The 16,023-nt window shown below is 40.0% G+C and overlaps 1 protein-coding gene across 1 annotated transcript; it reads left to right on the forward strand.

Moving 5' to 3' along the window:
- Window positions 1–2,105: 2,105 nt before the first annotated feature.
- On the forward strand, window positions 2,106–4,621 carry LOC306667575 (hydroxymethylglutaryl-CoA synthase, cytoplasmic-like). Its single transcript, XM_079150265.1, is given in 3 exon segments — window positions 2,106–3,089; window positions 3,092–3,646; window positions 3,649–4,621. Coding segments are annotated over 3 exon segments (1,548 nt in total). The 5' UTR covers window positions 2,106–2,170; the 3' UTR covers window positions 3,723–4,621.
- The last annotated feature ends 11,402 nt before the right edge of the window (window positions 4,622–16,023 follow it).

The following is a 16,023-nucleotide window of genomic DNA, read 5'->3' on the forward strand; positions in this document are numbered from 1 at the left end:
AGTTCATATCCTTTCCCAGAGCGTATCAACAAAGGGAAAAGAAGTGCTCTTCCCAGGGAAAACCCTAAATCTAAGTCCATGCAACCTTTGGGAATTTTGAAGCAGATGCTTACAGCTGAACGGATATTCTCAGGCAATCTTGAGGAAAAGCAGGCTGGGGAACAACTCCATTTTCTAAGGCTCTTAGTGTTGGGATGCCTGAGTTTTTTTAATCTCCTCACTTGGGTGTGATTTATCTATGATGCGATGGAGGGAAGCCCAGACTCTCAGCTGCAGCTGCTGGTTGCTCACGAACGATGGAAGTTCTGTTTCTTCATCTCCATCCATCTGTGGCATACCCTGGACAGAGAGGGTATATTTGACAGAGATTTTTCTCTTGGAACTACAGATGACTTTCTCTCTTGGCACTTTCTCAGCCCTAGACTCAGACTTACATTTTTTGGCAAGTATAATTTTCTCTAATTATTTTAGTTGTAGTCTGTCACACAGTTGAATTTATACTATGTATACTCTCTATATTTTGACTGACAGTTTTCTATTCTAATCTTTACACATAACAATCCATACATATAAATAGTTCCTATACAGTATTTCTGACCCACAGATACAGTCACTATTAAATATCGAAGGGAGAAACTTTGAGAAAACATTTCCCTGAGTAATTTTCTACTATAGTATTCTTAACTCCATACACAAATATAAACCATTTTTAAAATTTAGCTGTCTGTATTTCTAATCATTTATTTCTCTTAAAATATGGACAATTTCCTTCCTGTGTAATTGAGATTATGTTGAATATGCTACTTTGAAACCTTGCTTTTCCCATGTTATATATAAACTTTTACGATAATTTTTAATGACTCACTAGTAATCCATTAATGATATATCATAATTATTTAATCAGTCAGCTACTATTAGACATTATGGTTGCTTCCAGCTTTTCACTATCATCAAAAACCGTGAAATAAACATATTTGAAAATGAATGTTTTATCTACAGCCGTGATCATTTCCTAGAATTTCTGGGTCAAAGAGTGTGCAAAACTTCAAGTCCTCTGATTTTTTTTTTTTTTTTTGGCATTACATTTGTAATGGTCCATTGACCAAATTAAATGGCATGGCAAACAAGATGCAAAGGATGTAGAAACAGAATCGACCTCTTAATGGGAGGAGCAACGTAAAGAATGGAGAAAGCAGGGATCTGGGGTCTTAACTGTGGCTATTTTGCAAAGCAGTTTGCCTACATTGGCAGTTTGTAATTTTGTCCTTTCTCTTCTCTCCTGCCTCCTCTTCTTCCTCTTCCTTTTCTCCTTCTTTATCTTCCTTTCATTCATTTGCTTCTGGGATATTACTTATTAAAACCAAGAGCTAAGAGGCTCATATTTGCCTTGACATGAATTAGTCAGGAAAAGCCTGTCAATTCTCACCTAAGAGAAAGTGTGGGGAAAACTCCTTGGAAGAGTTTGTTGAAACAAAGCATCAGGAGTTCTTAGGGGGTTGAATTTAGAGAGCCCCCTCCCCTCTGCCATGGCAGTTAAACTTAGAGTGAGGATAAAGTGTAAGCGGTCACTTTCTGTGAAGGTTTCATGTATTCATTTAAGTTATAAGAATAAGAAAGCACTCTATATCTTCATCTCTAGTTTTAAGACATGATTTTCCCAAAATTCATTTGACAACATGAATAGGTTCTGGTTGGTTAGGTATATGGATAACTTTGGCTAGGAGTTTTTCTAGTTTGGTGTATTTGACTCTTTCTGTATTAACATTTTTTAAATGTATTCAGAACAAAATGGAATATGCAACTTTTATACTGTTTTAATAAAAGTCAATACATTTTGGAAAGTCTGTATGGAATACTCCTCATCTGCAGATTTATGAATTTTCCGTAATATTCCATATTAAAGTTTCGAGATGTCTTGGTGCAAGTATACCTGTTTGACTCTGTTTAATTTAGTGTTTCCCAATCTTATTGGATCATGGCAAGCTTTGCTTTTTAGGCCACAATTAACAATGTTCTTCGGTGGCTATAAAGCTGGTGGCGGAGGGGAGGCACCGTGTACTGTCTTTTCGAGGCTTACTTTTTTCCTGTAGTCACTATCCGGTGCCCAGGAGAGGAAACAGTGACAGACCTGGAGACTGCAGTTCTCTGTCCTTCAAACAGCTCTTTCACCATGCCTGGGTCACTGCCTTTGAATGCAGCAGCTTCTTGGCCAAAAGATGTGGGAATTGTTGCCCTTGAGATCTATTTTCCTTCTCAATATGTTGATCAAGCAGAGTTGGAAAAATATGATGATGTAGATGCTGGAAAGTATACTATTGGCTTGGGCCAGGCCAGGATGGGCTTCTGCACAGATAGAGAAGATATCAACTCTCTTTGCCTAACTATGGTTCAGAATCTGATGGAGAGAAATAACCTTTCCTATGATTGCATTGGATGTTTAGAAGTTGGAACAGAGACAATCATTGACAAATCAAAGTCAGTGAAGACTAATTTGATGCAGCTGTTTGAGGAGTCTGGGAATACAGATATAGAAGGAATAAATACAACTAATGAATGCTATGGAGGCACAGCTACTGTCTTCAATGCTGTTAACTGGATTGAGTCTAGCTCTTGGGATGGATGGTATGCCCTGGTAGTTGCAGGAGATATTGCTATATATGCCACAGGAAATGCCAGACCTGCAGGTGGAGTTGGAGCTGTGGCTTTGCTGATTGGGCCAAATGCTCCTTTAATTTTTGACCGAGGGCTTCATGGAACACATATGCAACATGCCTATGACTTTTACAAGCCTGATATGCTGTCCAAATATCCTATAGTAGATGGAAAACTCTCCATACAATGCTACCTCAGTGCATTAGACCGCTGCTATTCAGTCTACCACAAAAAGATTCATGCCCAGTGGCAGAAAGAGGGAAATGATAAAGATTTTACCTTAACTGATTTTGGCTTCATGATCTTTCACTCACCGTATTGTAAACTAGTTCAGAAATCTCTAGTTCAAATGATGCTGAATGACTTCCTTAATGACCAGAACAGAGATAAAAATACTATCTACAGTGGCCTGGAAGCCTTTGGGGATGTTAAATTAGAAGATACTTTGACAGAGATGTGGAAAAGGCATTTATGAAGGCTAGTTCTGAACTCTTTAATCAGAAAGCAAAGGCATCTTTGCTTGTATCAAATCAAAATGGAAATATGTATACATCCTCAGTATGTGGTTCCCTGGCTTCTGTTCTAGCACAGTACTCCCCTCAGCAATTGGCAAGGCAGAGGATAGGAGTGTTCTCTAATGGTTCTGGTTTGGCTGCCACCCTGTACTCACTTAAAGTTACACAAGATGCCACACCAGGTTTTGCTCTTGATAAAATAACATCAAGTTTATGTGATCTTAAATCAAGGCTTGATTCAAGAAGTTGTGTAGCCCCAGATGTCTTTGCTGAAAACATGAAACTCAGAGAAGATACTCATCACTTGGCCAACTATATTCCCCAGTGTTCAATAGATTCACTCTTTGAAGGAACATGGTACCTAGTTAGAGTGGATGAAAAGCATAGACGAATGTATGCTCGGTGTCCCTCTTCAACTGATGACAATTTGGTTGAAGGAGTAGGACTTGTGCATTCAAATGGAGCAACTGAGCATATTCCAAGAAGAAAGTGCCAAGACTCCCTGCATCATCAGCAGAATCCGAAGCAGCTGTCATTAGTAATGGGGAACATTAAGATACTCTGTGAACTGCAAGACTTCACAGTGTGTTTGGGTTGGGGTGGGGATAGGGAAACGGTTGAAGGATGGGGATGTCTGGGGACAATTTTAAAGGATTACACATTACTTAAATTTTTATGTGACTGACACAGAGCCTAGCAAACTGTTGTGCTATTGGAAAAGCGTCTCTGCCCAATTTGCTAACATGCTTCCTGTCATGGTCTAGCCAATGCTAAATGTACTCAAATGATGTTAAGGGCTCTGTAAAACTTTATACCTCTCTGGCCATTTATATGCATGAAGTTTAGTTTTTAAATATAGTTTGAATCCTGCACTTCTCTCAGAAGAAAGCAGAGGTACTCATCTCCAATTTAATTCCTTTTTTAATGTGTAAGAGTTTTATACTTTGAACAAACAAGATTATTGAAAGTACCTGTGGTTTTTGAAAATTTTTTCTAGCTTGGGGAATGTGGTCTTAAAATGTTATATGCACAAATACTCTTTGAAAATGGCAAGATGAACTTTTTTTCCCCTAAGATTTATAAATCCTAGAGAGCAGAAAAGAGTTAGGACAATAACACTAGTTCTGGGATATTATCCAGACCAACAGTAAGAAAGTTACTGTGGTGACCTCTGAACAGAGAGACACTGGCATTGACCTGGCTTCTGGCATGAAAGGCATGGTCCTTTTGGGAGTTGTTACTATAGCTCTGGGAACTGAGTGCTCCTGGTCAGTTCATGCTGGACCGTAGGTAACAACATTGAGATGTTACTGGAAGCATATATGAGGAAGCTTGTTGTTGCAATCCTTCTTTGTACCTTATTTAAAGAATATATGAAGCATTTCTTTGATGCCTTTTTAAATTTTTAAACTGGAAAGGAAGGATGGAGCAGGGCATTATTAGGCTACTTATGCTTCAGTCTCAGCAAAATATTCCATGAGGAAGAGATGAAAAACAATGATGTCAATCAGCAAAGTGAGGAACAACCCTAGAGGAACAGCCAAATAAAGGAGAAAACAAGGCGTGTGAAAAAAAAAAAAAAAAAAAAAGCCAAATACAAATACAATCATATTTCAAGAATAACCCTGTATGTTAATGGCCTGAAATCATCAATCAAAAGACATAGACTGGCAGAATGGATTAAAAAGAAAGATCCAACAATTTGCTGCCTGCAAGAGACTCATCTCATAGAAAGAGATGCCCATAGACTAAAGGTGAAAGGATGGGAAAAAACATACTATGCACATGGACACAGCAAAAAAGCTGGAGTATCCATCCTCATATCAGATAATGTGGACTTCAAGCCAAAGTTAGAAGGGATAAAGAAAGACATTATATACTGCTTAAGGGAAGCATAAATCAGCAAGACATAACAATCATTAATATCTATGCCCCAAATAGTGTCTCATCCATATGCGACAAAACAAATCCTTCTCAATTCCAGAAATCAAATAGACCACAACACAACAATACTAGGTGATTTTAACACACCTCTCTCACCACTGGAAAGATCCTCCAAACAAAAATTGAACAAAGAAACCATAGATCTCAAAAACACAATCAATAATTTAGACTTAACAGACATTTATAGAATATACCATCCAACAAAGAGCAAATACACTTTCTTCTCAGCAGCACATGGATCCTTCTCTAAAGTAGACCATATATCATGCCACAAAGCTAATGTTAGCAAGTACAAGAAGATAGAGATACTACCTTGTATTCTATCAGATCATAATGGATTGAAATTAGAAATAAATGACAGAGTAAAAAACAGAAACTACTCCAAAACCCGGAGATTAAATAATATGCAATTGTATGATGAATGGATAACAGAAGACGTCAGGAAGGAAATTAAAAAATTCTCAGATGTAAATGAGAACAAAGAAACAGCATATCAAAATCTCTGGGACACTATGAAAGCAGTACTTAGAGGAAAATTTATTTCATGGAGTGCATTAAATGAAAGGAGAAAAAAATCAACAAATAAATGACGTAACACTATGGCTCAAAGCCCTAGAAAAAGAAGAACAGAGCAACACCAAAAGTAGTAGAAGACAGGAAATAGTTAAACTCAGAGCTGAAATCAATGAAATTGAAACAAAAGAAACAATACAAAAAATTGACAAAATAAATAGTTGATTCTTCGAAAAAATAAACAAAATTGATAAACCTTTAGCCACACTAACATTGTATGTGTGTATGTGAAAGAGAGAGAGAGAGACAGAGAGAGAGAGAGAGAGAGAGAGAGAGAGAGAGAGAGAGAGAGAGAGAAGGGTGGAGGAGAAATGAGGTCCCAATAACATAAGTAATAGTAATAATAATAAGAGTATTGTTTCTCTGAGTGCCTTCTCATTCGCAGCCCCTGAAGAACTATTTTCAATTCCCCTCGACTGCTCGGGTGTCCTCCAGGGGATGTCTAGTGTGTGTTTTAAATGCGATCTAGCCAGCTGCTGCTTCTTCCAGCCCGTCCTCAGAGATTCCTTCCCTCCGTTCTCATATGCTGCCCTCCATTCATTTTTTCCCTGCTCTGGCTGCTTCTGTGATATTCTCTACTCATGCTTCTCAGTTCAAAACTTGGTCTCTTCTGGTTCACTACTCAGATAGACATCATGTTCTGCACTCGGCCATGCTCACAGTACTGAAAGGCCATTAAAGATGGTCACAGATTCTTTGCTTCTCCCATTGAGAGGTACGGTTTGATTCCCCTACCCTTGAATCTGGGCTGGTTCTGGAGATTGACCAATGAAATGTGGCAAGAGCAACATTGTTTCATGAGTTTTTCAGTTTCCACCTGGGTGTCTTAAAGTATCCCCTCTGGGGCAAGCTAGCACCTAAGTCCATCCTACAATATGTGGCCACCAAGCTGTGAGGTCAGGGAGAGACTGCAGGGAGAGAGAGATCTTTCTATCCCCCCAGCCATTACTCCATCTCAGCTCCGCACAGTTACCAAACAGGAGTGAAAGACCATCCTGGCTGTTCATGCTCAGCCACCATGCCACAGAGGAGAACTTAAGGAGCCAGCTGACTGTCAAAACTGGAGGCCCGGACATGACCCCATTCCAGTTCTCCCTGGCCACCAGAACCACTTGAGGTCCCGCTCATTATGGAAGAGCGGTGAGCTATTCCCAATTGTTCTGTTTAAGTTACGAATCTGAAAAATCATGGGCATAACAAGAAGATTGTTGCTCTGTGCCACTCAGTGCAGGGGTTGTCATGTAGCAATAGATGACTGCAAAAGGGAAACGAGGTGACAGGCACTCTGAACTTTCACTGTTGTACAGGGTTTAAGGAAACAGCTGACCTCAGTCACCTGTCGTGGTCCATTGACCCCGTCCAGCGAAGTCAATTTGGCACAGGAGACAAAGGAATCGCGAGGCTCTTGAATTTGGAACAGTTTATTGTAGATTCAGGAAACCTGGGAACCGGAACCTCGAACTGGCGCTCGAGGAGAGCCAGCTTATATCCCCTCCAGGAGGTGAAGGGTAGGGCTGATGCCAATTATGCGAAGATCAGGCGAGGAGCCAGCTGCCCAATCATGGTAAAGGTCAGAATGAGCAGGCAGATCAAGAGCACTGGAGAACACATGTGCATGAGTTGTGTGGGTGGACTTAATTGAATATGGCCAATGACAAATCAGCTGAGTGTGCTTATGTTAATTAACCTCCTCACTGCCGATGTGACCAAAACAACTTCTGGCTGGCGGCCAGGTGCCATCTTGGCATAGTCCGCATGGCATAGCCCCCAACAATTCCCCCTTCCTTATATGAAATGAAAAGGAAGCTGGCAGGGATCGTGTCTGTCTTAGGCCCCAGGAATCAACATCCTGTCCTTACCCGTCATCAAAGGATACCAAGGCAGGGTTGGCCCTTCTGTCTTAGGTTGGTACAGTGTTTTCCCATGGTTACCTGTCTTTGACTACGATTAAGCATACTAAGCCGTATACTGAGAGATTGTCCTGCTCCAAGGGCGGCCATGGCCTGTTTTATGATCACATTATAAGCCTGTTGACTGGCTTTGAGGTGTTTGTAGATGTAGAATAGAATTAACACAAGCATACCTAAGCTTATCAGTGTGGGACTTAAGAGTCCCCCAAATTTGGTGCCAAATTGTGTTTTATCTAATGCTCCCGTGATAATCCCTCCCAGTTTGACTTCCACCTTAGTGGTGTTCATGGCGAGGATCTGCCGTTGAAGCCTTCTTACCAGCCCGTTGAATCCATCCGTCCATTGTTGTGCGATCTGTGAAAATAACTGTCTAGAGAAGTTCTCATTAAAAGTCACAAAAAGGAAAGCTAGGCACACAGGAGTATATGAAAAAACAATCATTTCATTCTCCCTACATATTTCAGTATCAACTCCATTAACCTTTTGATCAGTGCACTTTCCTTTACTTATAGACCCTCCTTTTACAAAAGCCAGGGGGCTTATATCCGTACAAGCCTTAGGTCCACATAAGGACCAGATGGATAAGGGGTTGAAATGGCCTTTATATTCCAAATTTTCTATAAAATCTTTTGTACTTTAAGATGTGATATATATCTGATTAGGTAAATACCAAGGTCCAAAAGCCAGATTACTGGAGACCCTTTTATCAGGTCCTAGGTGCTGACAAGCCCCCCATAATGGAGGCCAAGTAATAGGCTTTTAGAAGGACTGGCAATGGCCATACCAATGGATATGAAAATCAGTCTTATTATTAATAGCTTTGGGCATGTAACAGTAGGTAACCCTAATGTGAAATTAGTGGTAAGAATAGGCGGATATAAATTGAAAGAGTTAGTAAGGGGCAAAAGGCAAGGCCACACCTTTACTATCCCCCATAGGTAACACACAGCTCTTCCATTAACATGGTGAGGGATCATCAACAACAGCAGTTGGAGGAACTTCCACATCTTCTTGTTGTTCTTGGTTTTCTATTGAGGAAGCCTTGACTAATCTTTCAGGCACCCAAATTGGCAATTGTGCGTCCTACGGGAAAACACAAACAGGCCCTTGGGTCCAGATTAATACTGGATCCGGGCCTTTCCATTGTCCCGATAGAATGTCCTTCCAGAACACTTGAGGTAGATGTTTTTTATAGGCTCTGAATGATGGTCAGCAGCCGATCGGCCCTCAGAATCGAGATTTAAAAAATTTAAAATGAGTAAGGCAACAGATAATTTGTCTTTTGGGGATCTGTGTGATGCCCCTATTCCCCCTTTTTGTTTATAAAGCATGTTTTTAAGTGTTAAATGGGCACGCTCAACAATGCTCTGTCCACTAGGATTATAGGGAATTCCTGTGACATGTTGAATACCAAAGGTGGAACAAAATTGTTTAAAGGCCTGGGACGTATATCCAGGACCATTATCTGTTTTAATTTGTTTGGGGAACCCTAGGATAGAGAAAGAATGTTAACGGTGTGTTATTATATCTTTGGTTTTTTTCTCCAGCGTGAGCAGAGGCCATAATAAATCCTGAAAAGGTATCTATTGACACATGGATGAATTGTAGTTTTCCAAATTCTGAATGATGAGTTACATCCATTTGCCAAATATGATTGGGCTGAAGCCCTTTTGGATTTACTCCTAACAAGGGGTTAGGAATAAGTGTAGCACATTTAGCATAAGACTTGACTATGTCCCGAGCTGTTGCATTAGTAATCTGATAGCATAAACGTAGAGTAGAAGCATTTATGTGAAAAGTTTTTGCATTTTCAGGTGCATCGAAGATATGTGTGTCTCTGGTGGCCATGTCTGTTAAATCATTGTGTAAACTTAGAGGACCTGGAAGGCCAGTATGAGCCCGAACATGCCCAATGAAAAAAGGGCTTTTTCTATCCCAAATAAATTTTTGTAAAGATTGTAAATACTTAGTGATGGTGGAAGTGAGGGAGACCAGACCAGTTAATTCTAAATTTTGAATAGCATTAACAACGTATTTGCTATCAGAGAATAGGTTAAAAGGCTCATGGTGGGTTTTGAATACTTCTATAGCTACTAATAGTTCTGTTTGTTGTGCAGATAGAGTATTAAACAGCAATGTTTCTGTAACATTATCTATAGTAATAGCACCCGTACCATTTTTTGATCCATCAGTAAATATAAGGGTAGCTCCTATAATAGGTTCTTTTTGGGTGACTTTAGAGAAAATTATAGGATGTCAACTCCAAAATGGAGAAGAGGATCAGATGGCAAATGATTGTCAAACACAGCAGAAGTACTAGTAAAGACCATAGCCCATGAATTTGAATTATTAATAAGATATTGTATCTGGTCAGTAGTATAAGGAGTAGTTATTGTCGAGGGATGTGACCCAAAGGTGGAAAGGGATACTTTTAATGTCCTAAGGATTAATTCTGCCACAGATTCAGTAAACAAAGATAAGACCTTGTTAGGGGCATAATTCATGTGAACCCATAGAATAGGACCTTTTTGCCAGAACACTCCTGTGGGTAACTTATTTGTGGCCAAGACAATGAATGATAAAGGCTTAGCTAGGTCAATACGATCAAGATGAACCTTTTCCATAGCTGTTTCAACAAGCTTGAGAACTGTTGGAGCCTTAGGGGTAAGCACCCGCTTAGAGAGGGGATCAGAATCACCTTTAAGAGTGTCAAACAGGGGGCCCAAACTTGAGGTGGGTAAGTGAAGGTAAGGTCTAATCCAGTTAATGTCACCTAATAGCTTTTGAAAGTCATTCAAAGTCTTTAGTTGGTCTACTCGAATACTAATATTTGCGGGTTTAACCATAGTTGCATTTATGATAGATCCCAGGAAGTTTTTGGTGTCTGTCATTTGTACCTTATCAATGGCAATATGTAAGCTCCACCTTTTTAGTGACTTTATTAAGGAACTATAACAATTTTCCAAGACAGTTTTTTCTTTATGAGCTAACAAAACATCGTCCATATAATGATAGATTAAAAGTTGAGGGTTGCTAGGCGTATGGGTTCTATAGCCTTGTTTACATATATTTGATACATAGTGGGCCTATTGGCCATGCCTTGTGGGAGAACTATCCATTCATATCTTTTATTAGGAGAATTGTTATTAAGTGAGGGCACAGTAAATGCGAACCTTTTGGTGTCTGAGGGATGTAACGGAATGGAAAAGAAGCAATCTTTTATGTCAATTACAATGGAGGGCCAATTAACTGGGATAGTCAATAAAGTAGGTAATCCTAATTGAATAGGTCCCATGGGTTCCATTATAGAATTTACTGCTCTTAGGTCATGCAATAGCCTCCATTTTCCTGATTTCTTTTTTATTATGAATATTGGAGTGTTGAAAGGAGAGGTGGATGGTTTGATGTGTCCGGCCTCTAGTTGTTCTTTAACCAATTGTTGGGCCGCTTCTAATTTGTCTTTTGAGAGGGGCCACTGAGGGACCCAGACAGGTTTATCAGATTTCCATGTTATTTTAATTGCTTCAGTGGCCCCCTAATGAAAATCCAATCCCTTTTTATCTTGTCTTGGAGTAACTAAAATGGGTGAAATAGGTCCTTGACTATTTTTTCCAAGACCTTTTCCCCATATGTGTTCTTAGGCTAACATCACTTGATTAGCTTTTGGATTACTGTATGGGATCTCAAATGTGAGATGTAAATCCATCTGTTCCATGATATCTCTCCTCCACAAGTTTACTGGGAGATGTTCAAGGACATAAGGTTGGACGGTACCACTATGACCTTCTTCATCCTTCCATTTTAATATGACTGCACTTTTGTTAGGATTGGAAGCTATACCCAATCCCCTTAAAGTCTGATCTGCCTGTTGAAGTGGCCAGGCTTTGGGCCATTCTGTAATTTTGATAATACTTTTGTCAGCCCCAGTATCTAATAAGCCCTCAAAACTTTTGCCTTCTAACTAACTTTGTCATAGGTCTATCTTTCAAATCCAATGTTAACATGACCATATTTTGGCCAGTAGAACCTAATCCTTTATTTCCCCTAATAATATTCTTTGATGGATATTTATCATGGCAGCTGAGTAAGACCAATAATTGTGCTATGTGATCACCCTGAGCTATTATTGCTACAACTCTTGGTGAAGAAGCAAGGATTTTTATTTCTCCTGTAAAATCAGGGTCTATAACTCCAGGGACAATATTTAATCCTTTTAAAACAGAAGAACTCCTCCCCAGAATTAGTCCCACTGTTCCTTTAGGTAATGGGCCGACAACCAAAGTTGGTATTAGTTGTACTCCCATCTCTGGAGTTAATACTGCTCTGGTGGAGGCACAGAGGTACAATCCTGTGCTTCCTCTTGTTTGTCTAATTGGGGAGGCATGGACTGGATAGCCCCGTATATTTGTGGGCCCCGAGGCCAAGGGCCCTGATTCACATTTTTTGGAGGTAAAGGGTTACCATCTTTGTCTCTGATTGATTTACAGTCACTTGCTCAGTGTTTGCCTTTTTTACATCGAGGACATAATTTTGGCACAGGACCCTGGGGGCAGTCTTTTTTTAATGTGTCCATATTGTTTATACCGATAACACTGTTGGCATGGGCAGGAGTTGGCATTGCCTCTAAGACCCTGTGCAAGTGCTGCAGCCATCACCTGACCTTGAATAAAAGCCTCATTAATATCCCTACAAGCCTTTAAGTAGGCTCCAAGGTCTTTGTTTTTCCAGGGTCTTATTGCTTCTTTACACCACTTACTTGCTTGCTCATATGCAAGCTGTTTGACCAAAGGCATAGCCTGGTCTACATCTCCAAATATGCATCCTGGTGTTTGAATCAATCTGTCTACAAAATCAGCATAGGGTTCATTGTTGCCTTGAATAACCTTAGATAATTGTCCTTGAAGATCGCCAGCACCTGACAGCATTTTCCAAGCTCTGGTGGCAGCAGCACTAATTTGTTGATACACATCGGGGTGGAAATTAATCTGATTACCTTGCCCTTCATATGGTCCTTGGCCTGTCAGCATGTCTAGATCCATTGAGGATTGCCTGCAACTGCATTATGTTGGGCAATATCAGAACATAACTCCTGGTTAGCCACCTTCCACATAAGATATTGTCTCCCAGATAAATATGCTTTTGCTAAATTACTCCAATCAGTCAGAGTAAGATTTTGACTTGCAAGATTCTCTAATAAAGAAATGGTAAGTGCAGCTTGTACTCCATAGGACATAACTGCCTCTTTTAATTGTTTTACTAATTTTATATCTAATATTTGATGATATCTCTGATTGTTTTGATCTTCAAATACCGGGAATATTGGGAACATTGATCGAGATTCTACATCAGCCCGCTGTCTGGGGGCCGCCCCTGTGCAGCAAGTACATGCACCCCTACAACTTGGAAAAGAGTGGTGATCTGGATTATATGCCGGAGTGCGTGGCGTGGTAGGGGCTAAATGCCACTGAGAAAATTTCTTTTCTAGCTCCATCCCAGATAGTTCCTGTTCCTCAGAGTCACTCCCCTGTTCTGAGTCTGAACATCTACTTCCTCTTTCAGAAGCTCGGCTCAATTGTTCCTCTTTTACAGATTCTAGTATCTGTTCCCCTTCTCTTAGCTGTTCTTGAATTTTAGGTTTTTGAGATGTCAGACAGGATCATACTAATGCCCAAAGAGGCAAAATCCCAAGAGGGAGAGGTGTTTTTTCATTTTTCTGCGTAGGTCCTCTCCTAAATGCTCCCACTGGGGAACATTAAGGAGTCCCTCATCTAGGAACCAGGGACAGTGTTTTTCTATGGTTTTAAGGAACGCCCGTGCAGTTTTAGTCTTTAATGGAGTTCCATTTTCTTTTAATAATGCCTTAAGTGGACCCTCCATGCGGAGCCGAGAAATTTCCGATCCCATGATTAAAAATCTGAATCGCTTCTCTAACTGCTACTAAAATAACAAACAGTAACCAAGCAAATAAAAGCAATAGAACTAACACTTTGAACACATTCATTTACTATAGGGCGTCCTTTGCTATCTCTTGGGACAGCCTTCTGTTAAGTTCCCTCACTAGGGGAGCCTTCTGTTAAACCTTAAGGCCACCATTTCCTCAAATAGGGAAACCTTCTCGTTAATTTCGCTAGTGAAACTGTCATTTACTAATCTTATCCTTGTGGTGCTGATAGCTGTATAAAATGTTACAGGTCCCCGTACGAATGCAGAGTTCCCCATACAGGCCACCATTTGATGCTGTCCAGTGGAGTCAGTTTGGCCCGGGAGACAAACGAATTGCAAGGCTCTTGAATTCGGAACAGTTTATTGTAGATTCAGGAAACCTGGGAACTGGAACCCCGAACCTGGAGGTTCTCGAGGAGAGCCAGCTTATATCCCCTCCAGGAGGTGAAGGGTAGGGCTGACGCCAATTATGCAAAGATCAGGCGAGGAGCCAGCTGCCCAATCATGGTAAAGGTCAAAACGAGCAGGCACGATCAGGAGCACTCGAGAACACATGTGCACGCGTTGTGTGCGTGGACTTAATTGAATACAGCCAATGACAAATCACCTGAGTGTGCTTATGTTAATTAACCTCCTCATTGCCGATGTGACCAAAACAACTTCTAGTTGGCTGCCAGGCGCCATCTTGGTGTAGTCCGCATGGCATAGCCCCCAACAGTCCGTGGGCTAAGGGCTGAGAAAATGGTTACAGAAGGTAAAAGGAACATACGTCCTGCTTGGTTTAAAACAGTTTAACTAGAAAACCATCCCGACCAGCAAGAAGCAGTCTCCAGAGAGAATGAGCAAATCACTCACAAAGAAATTAGGGAATTAGGATGTCACCAAAATTTTCAAGCTTCAAGATAAATAGAATACTTGCAAAATTCCAATGAAAACAATTTCTAACGTAGAATTCCAAATACCCTTCATACTCTCAGTCAAGCATGGAGGTAGAATAAAGAACATTTTCAAAATAGAACAATCAGAAAAAAATGTATCTTGCATATAAACTTGTTCAAGGAAGTACTGAAAGATGCTCCAATAGCTAGATTGTGGAACCAACCTAGATGCCATTCAACAGATGAATGGATAAAGAAACTCTGGTATATATACACAAAGGAATATTATTCAGTCACAAAGAAGAATAATATTATGGCATTTGCAGATAAATTAATGGAATTGGAGAATATCATGCCAAGTGAAATAAGCCAATCCCAAAAAACCAAAGGCTGAATGTTTTCCCTGATAAGTGGATGACAATACATAATGGGGGTGGGGGGCTGGGGATGAGAGAAGAATGGAGGAACTTTAGATTATGTAGAGGAAAATGAGAGATAGGTGGGGTATTAAAAATGGTGGAATGAGAGAGACATCATTACTCTATGTACATGTAGGATTACACAAATGGTATGAATCTACATAGTGCACAACCATAGAAATGAAAAGATGTACCTCATTTGTGTATAATGAATCAAAATGTAGTCTGTAAAAATTAAAAAAAAATTTAAAAAGACATAGGTTGCAAGAAATGAGAGATTTAGTGCAGAAAGGGAAAAAAGAGAGAAGGTTTCATTTTAAGAAAAGAACCACTTTTTTGAGGCATAATTGGGAGAGGGAAATCTTAAAATGTTAGCTGTGTAGCACAACATCAGTCTAGAGTTGAACTCAAATGTAAAGAAAAAAGATATATTGACAATTTTAACCATGGGGAAATGTATGGAAAACATTTCTTTAAACTACTGAAGTTGTGGGAAGACTTAGACTTTCAAAGAAAATTAGAAAATTAACTCCAAGTAAAATACAAAATGGCACAAGAAAGAAAATATAATTTTAATATTTATGTATACACAGTCATGTAGTCATTATAGGAAAAAAATGAAAGGGGGATTAAAATATGAAATGGGGATAAAAAATGGAAGGGAGTTGGGTGCCAGGGTTGGGATATGGTCTGACTGTGCACCCCAAGGGTGGATGTGCGGGAAGCTTGGTTTCCGCGTGGTGATGTGGATGTACTGTGGAGCCTGCCTTCAGAAGGAACTGATAGGGTTTTCAAGGGACTTTGGTTCTTGTGAGAGGGTAATGGTTCAGTTTGATCTCTCTCTGGCTTCCTGTCTCCCCTCCCTCTTGTACTGTGAAACCATTCATCACGAGGTGCTCAGCATAGCAGAGCTGATACTGGCACCACGCTCTTTAACTTCCTGAACTGTGAACTAAATGAAATTGGTTTCTTTGTAAAGTATCTAGCCTCAGGCATTTCATTATAGCAACAGAAATTGGGCTGAAAATTTGCAGAGGAAATAAGAATTAGGAGTGAGCCAAATCTTTACCTCCCATAATTTGAAGTAAAAAATATTGCTTATAGTTCATTTAGAAAAAAGGGCATAAGTAATAGAAGAAAAAGTCAATTGAATTGAGTGTGGCTTGTTTGGTGGCTTGGGATGATGGGA

Source organism: Sciurus vulgaris (assembly GCF_902686455.1).
Source record: "Sciurus vulgaris genome assembly, chromosome: 8".
Taxonomy (NCBI): domain Eukaryota; kingdom Metazoa; phylum Chordata; class Mammalia; order Rodentia; family Sciuridae; genus Sciurus; species Sciurus vulgaris.